General features: G+C 44.7%; 1 protein-coding gene across 1 annotated transcript in view; it reads left to right on the forward strand.

The window, feature by feature from the left end:
• The first annotated feature begins 223 nt into the window (after positions 1–223).
• The window catches only part of Prkci (protein kinase C iota), a 98286-nt gene continuing 91754 nt past the window's right edge, over positions 224–6755 (forward strand). The window contains exon 1 of the mRNA XM_021195588.2: positions 224–520. Within this exon, the coding sequence (XP_021051247.1) occupies positions 420–520 (101 nt within the window). The 5' untranslated portion in view covers positions 224–419. The remainder of the gene's footprint in view (positions 521–6755) is intronic.

Here is a 6755-nt window from a genome sequence, read left to right on the forward strand (position 1 = left end):
GCCGCGGTTTACAATTACTTACGTGACTATCCAAGGATATCCCATTTCAGAGCGTCCGGTGGTAGGCTGGTGGGTCCCGTTCCCTCTGCCAGCCACTCCGCCCCCCGTGAGGATGAGAGCGCCGGGGCTCGGCGACTCCTGAGCCCGCCCTGCTGCGGAATGCGGCCTTGGGAAGCGAGCGTGGTGGGAGGAGCCGCGGCGGGAGGCGTGTTGTGCGGGGCGGAGGGAGGAGCGCCGGGGCTCGGGCTTGGCGGCGAAGCGACCCCTCGCTCGCTCGCTCCGCGCCGCGGGCTAGGCGTGTTGGTCGGCGAGGCGGGCGGCCACGGCTTCCGGACGGGCTCCGGAGGCCGAGACCCTCGCGGCGCCCGGCGCTGCCCCGGCCCCCTCGGCCTCCAGCGGCGAGGCGGGGGAGTGAGGAGATGCCGACCCAGAGGGACAGCAGCACCATGTCCCACACGGTCGCGTGCGGCGGCGGCGGGGACCATTCCCACCAGGTCCGGGTGAAAGCCTACTACCGCGGGTGAGTGTTGGCGGTCAGGGGCCCGAGCGATCGTGGGGGCGGCGAGAGGTGTGGTTGGTGGCACCCTGGACGTATGAGTGTAGGTCGCCAGGAGTCGGCGGAGGAGAGTGGGTGCACCCGGAGGGGAGGACAAATCAACTGACGGAGAAATTTGCAACTGTTTCGGCACTGGGTGGATTGAGGATTTCGGGGGAAGCCTCAGGTCACTCACTACTGTGGGCTCGCAAGCCTGGACTGCTTCCTTAGCTGGATCCTTTCATTACAGTCAGGCCTGAAGCCTCGGTCTTATAAATCAGGTTTATATCTATCCTTCGCCGAGGGAAGAGTTCATGAAATAAGTCTGGACTATGGTCAGAGAACCGCTATAGATGTTAGAGTTAGTACCAAAGTCGATACTTTTTAAAAGGATGTGCACTGGATCCTAGGTGGTCAGAATTAAGGTGCAAATGTGCTGACCCACATTTTGGAAGTTAGGGTGAGATATCGGAAGGTGAGAAGCCAAGGCTTTAAATTCTAGAGACGATCTTTACCCCACTTGATTAACAAACGTTTAAACCAATGTCTCTGCCAAAAGTAATCCAGTTCTGAGCATAGCCAGATCATTTTCTATCGTGACTTATCATAAAGTTCTTCCCCTCCTTTGAATTCAGTTTGTTGTTTGAGATAATTTAGGATCTCTGCTGAGGTGAAAGGCTAGCGTGAGCATAAAGACTGGAGAGTAGGGATTAACAGAAGACCTCTCTGCTTGTCTAGGCAGAAATAAATTGCTTTTAAAAGCTTCAAGTGCTACAAGGTTAAAAGAGCTGTGCGAGCTTTCACATTCCGAGGGGATCAGTGAAGATAGCAGACCTTCACAGTTCTTTCTTGTTTTCCTTTCAAGAGAACTGAAGCTCCACATGTCTTAATGTGTACATGTACGGCCTTAGGTTTGTATGTTATCTTCCAGCCTCTGACATTGACTGATTTGGGACTAATTCGTAGAATTTGCAGTAGACAATGCTCTTTTTACTTAAAACAGAGAAAATGAGGTTTAAAATAGTCTCCGCAAATGCATTAATTTTTATTTTGAATTTTTTAAAAAGTTGGTAGTTGTCATAATAACTGCTTTAGGCATTTTGGTTCATGGTCAGCCATGAACAAACTTTGCAAGATTGAAAGAGCCACAGCCCCTCCTTCCAAGGACAAACACACAACTTTCTGATAATTTGAGAGATATTTATTTTAGAGCAGTGGTTCTCAAATACTGCAACTGTTTAATACTGTTCCTCATGTTGTGGTGACCCCAAATTATTTTGTTGCTACTTGTAACTGTAATTTTTTTACTGTTATGAATTGTAATGTAAATATCTGTTTTCAGATGCTCTTTGGCAACTCCTGTTGGACCTCCCCTCCCAAAAAAAAGGGGTCTAGATGTACAGATTGAGAAACATTGCTTTTGAGTAGGTTTCATTTTATAAGGTTAGCAGCCTGTGGCTTATTAGGTGTAGAGGAGGACATACCGTAGATTTTAAAGAAGCTGTCTAGTTGACAGGTTTACAAACTAGAGTTCAGTGTAAATGCATGCACATGGTAAGAAGGTGCATATTGTGTACAGGTGTCAGTAACACTGTGGCTTCTCACCCTCCAGTCTCCACAGGCTCTACTGTTGGTGGGTAACTTCTGCAGCTTGCATTTACTGTTTTAAAGGTTGCACTTAAGGAGCTGGAGAGAGGGCTCAGCCTTTAAGAACACTTGCTGCTCTTCCAGAGTATCCAAACTGTGTTTGAAGAACCTGTGTTAGGTGACCCACAATTTCCTGCAACTCTAGTTCCAGGACCCAATACCCTCTTCTGGCCACTGTGGCACCCTTCACCCAACCCTCCATATATGTCACGTGTGTGTGTGTGTGTGTGTGTGTGTGTGTGTGTATGTGTGCGCGCGCGCGCACATGCATGTGCATGCGTGTGCAGGAGCAGACACATAAATCTCAAAAAAGTTGCATTTATGTTTCTTTTTTAAAATTTTATTTGTATGAGTACACTGTAGCTGTTTTCAGACACACCAGAAGAGGGCATCAGATCCTATTACAGATGGTTGTGAGCCACCATGTGATGGTTCGGAATTGAAATCAGGACGTCTGAAAGAGCAGTCAGTGCTCTTAACCGCTGAGCTGTCTCTCCAACCCACATTTCTGTTTCTTGAGAGATCATCTTTAGATAGTATTTATCAATTACTTCCACTGAAAGATGAACATTATGTTGTATAGTGCCTTCTGTCTCCTGTCTTCTGTGGGTCTTTGGTTGTTCAGTGATTGATTTTAGTTTTTGACTTTTATACTTAGCTTCCAGTGACTTGGTGAAAGACCAAGAAATTAGTGCTTTTTCACTTTCCCATATTTTTATTAGTAAATAGGCACATCATGTAAATCATTTCCATAATTTCTTTGGAAAGAAATCAATATGTTGAACTCTAGAAATTCAGATATTCCACATGGATTTTCTTTATTTATTGCTCTAATTATTAAAATAAAGAAAATGAGAATATGGATATATGATTTATTTTGTCTAAAAATTTCTCATGATACTTTAATATTATCTTTTAAAGTTTAGGAAATTTTACTAAAGATAGGCACACATAACCCCGTGTCTTCAGAAATCAATGGAACCGTCCTAATACAACATGTTTCTTCAAGCTTCCTCTGAGGACCACCTCAGGGTACTACTCTTAACTGTGCCATTTTCTTTTTTCTGAGTTAGACGTTAAGATTATATGTTTATTAACAGTAATCTAAACTGGTAGTTATATTCCAGCCAACTGCTTATTAGCGTTGATGAGACTAAACTGAGTCACTAGCAAGGATAGCTAATAAATGTGTTGGATAACAAGTCCCATGTATGATTCCAAAGTAGACACCCTTTCCCTTGCACTGGCAAATAGAGGAGGGTTTGCAATTGGAAAACGTGTTTTTGGGGCTGGGGATCTGGTTAGAGGAGTGCTTGCTTACCGTGCACAAGGCCAAGGTTTCATGTCCAGCACTGCATAAACCTGGTACATGGCACACTGTAATCCCTCCACTCATCAGAAGTGTGACTTTGGGACCAGCCTGGGCTACATGAGGTTTCTAGCAACAAAAACCACCTCACAGAGACAATTTTCATTCTTCCTTTCGAGAGAACACTATTCCGTAGCTTTACCCTGCCTCCTCCTAACAGTATTTCTTCCCAGTTAAGTTTGAATCTTTCACTATTTTCAGCGAATGAATTATCCTCTCCTTTTAAATAGGTTTCATTTTTAGGGAAAGTGTCTTCCTATATTTAAGAGGCATGTAATATGACTTTTTTCTTGTTTTTAAAAGTAGGAGACTTTTCTAGTTTGTCAAGGCACTGAGAATCTGGCGTGAGTGGACTGCACCCCTTTTTCCCAGCATGGGAACTCTTGAGTCAGCGGCCCTTTTCCTTACAGTGCTGTTAGGTTGGAGGAAGAGAAACAGGTTTTTTTGGTTAGTGATAGATTGCCATTGTGTGCTAATCCCTGTATAAAGGTACTTGTGGGATAGAATTTAATCAGGTAATGACTGGACCATGCACACCTTGGCATTGTATGTATACAGGACTTTGGCAGAAAGCTTGTAAAAAGTGAGTTATAAGCCATTGTCGTTGGTCAGTGATTGCAGCTCAGAGGATTCCTTCTGTGAACAGTAACTGGTTTTGGCAGCACAAGGGATCCTACCCCTGTTTGCAGCCTCTCTGCTGCTGAGCTGTGTCCACAGCCCAGGACTGACTCTGCATATTTGGAATGTCGAGTTGTTTGCATTTTTCCTCTTAGCGTGAACAAGTCTTGTCAGGTCTTGTTTTCTAAAGTATTGCAAAATTAGTTGAGGTTGTTGGAGCTGAGTGCGGTGCTTGCCTAGTGTGCCCAAAGCCCTGGGGTCAATCCAAACCCCACATTAAATCAAGCATGGTGGGGCCTGCCTGCAGTCCCAGTACTCGAGTGGAAGCAGGAGGGTCAGGACTCCTCAAGCTCATCCTTGGCTACATAGTCAGTTAGAGGACAGTATGGACCGTGTAAAACCCTCAGAAACCTTGGATTTGTAATCCTGAGCCCAAGCAGCACGGAGGCCTGAAGGTGAGGGGTGGGAGGGGCTGGGAGGCCTGAGAGGAGCACGTGCTCACTGAAGGACTGAAGGAGACCAGCAGAAGGCAGCAGCTGCTTAGACACTCTCCAGAGGGAGGGGTGCTCCCCTGCCTCCCTACCCCTGCCTTCCTCGATGGTCTTTGCCTGGTTAGCAGGCCTCAAACTCACTAGTAACCCAGGCTAGCCTTGGCCTCTCCTCCATCCTCCTGGCATGCTGCCTGAGTGCTAGGATTATAAGGTGTTTGGTCACATTTTTGGTATGTGTTCTCTCTCCTTCCCTTGCTCACTCTACCCCTTAGCCCCTCTTCCCCTCTCCCCGCTCTTTTCTTACACAGGATCCCTCGTTACTTACGTGTTACTTACGTGCCGACTCTGACATTAACTTACTCTGAACTCCTGATGTTCCTGCCTGCATCTCCCTAGAGGTGGGATAACAAGCGTGTGCCACCACACCTTGGTTTATGCCATGCTAGGCACTAACCCGGGACCTCTCTCAGGCCAGGCAGTCATTTCTCCAGCTTAGCTATTTTTCCTTTAAATTTGTTGGTGAGACATCGACATTTTGTCTGTTAAAATTGGCAGGCATTTCGCAATCTGTTGTTTACCTGAAGATTCATGTAATTAAACCTCCTTTTTATTTTTTCTGTGTATGTGGTTCCTTGGTTTGTTGCCGTAGGTAGATGAGTTTTCATTTACAAGTAGTCTACAGTTCTGTACTGTGCAGAGTTTTAAGTAATCATCTTCTCAATATTATATTTGAGGTATAGTTATTAGTGGTTTTCTGATACAACTTATGTTTTAAAATTCTACTAACATTTTTTTCATTTTTTTTATTATTATTATTTTCTTTATATACATTTCAAATGCTATCCCGAAAGTTCCCTATACCCCACCCCCACCCCTGCTCCCCTAACCACCCACTCCCACTTCTTGGCCCTGGCCTTCCCCTGTGCTGGGTCATAGAAAGTTTGCAAGACCAAGTGGCCTCTCTTCCCCATGATGGCCGATTAGGCCATCTTCTACTACATATGCAGCTAGAGACACAAGCTCAGGGGGTACTGGTTAGTTCATATTATTGTTCCACCTACAGGGTTGCATCCCCCTTCAGTTCCTTGGGTACTTTCTCTAGCTCCTCCATTGGGGACCCTGTGTTCCATCCAATAGCTGACTGTGAGCATCCACTTCTGTGTTTGCCAGGCACTGACTCTACTAACATTTTTAAAAAGAGGTCTTCTTATCACTACTTGTTTAAAATAACTTTTACACACTGTATTTCTCATAGTATAGATGGATAACTGTCTATTCTGTACCACTGTTTCAGGAGAGATCTGTTTAGTACATGCCACAATTTGATTATTACAGTATATAGTTAGTTTTGATGTACAGTGGGAAGTCTCATTTATTTAATCTTCTTTTCCCAGGGCTTTTTGTTTTGGTTGAATATTGTACATTTCACCAAGAATTTCTTGCTTTTACAAATGGGAATTTTTATTTTCTATTATTTGTATTGCTATGGCCAAAATATCTGACCACAACTCCAGGGATAAGTTGTTTAGGCTCCTGGTCTCAGAGGGTTCAGCTCATGATTTCTTGGTCCCATGGAACTGAGTGAAGCATCACCGTGGCAGAAGACTTGAGGCAAAGGACAGCTGCTCTCATCCTAGTGTACCCAGAAGCACAGAGCAAGGCTAGAGGTGACCATAGATAAACTGTCTCAGAGGCCTCCTCCTCAAAGACCTCTGGGTAGGCCTTATCTTGCAGTGTTCCCAGAACTGGTCAGAATGGTGCCTCCGGCTGTGTATTACACATTCAGGCAGTGAGTCTGTAGGGGCATTGCTGTTCTAAGGTAAGGCTCTCTTAGGGTTACTGTATCCTTTCTTATGTTAGTTGGAGTCTTGCTGTGCTCCCTGACTGCTGTGTACTCCTAGCCTCCTGGAATTTTCTGTTTGGTTTTTTTTTTTTTTTTTTTTTTTTTTTTTTTACATAACAGCAGATTCCTTTGTTATTTCAGTTCTTCAGCTTTTGACATGTTTTGTATATGTGTGTCTCTGCATCTGTATGTTTCTTGTACTTTTTCTTTGGCGCCTTTTTCTCGTGTTTTTTTTTTTGTTTTTTTTTTTTT

Source organism: Mus pahari, chromosome 4, assembly GCF_900095145.1.
Source record: "Mus pahari chromosome 4, PAHARI_EIJ_v1.1, whole genome shotgun sequence".
Taxonomy (NCBI): domain Eukaryota; kingdom Metazoa; phylum Chordata; class Mammalia; order Rodentia; family Muridae; genus Mus; species Mus pahari.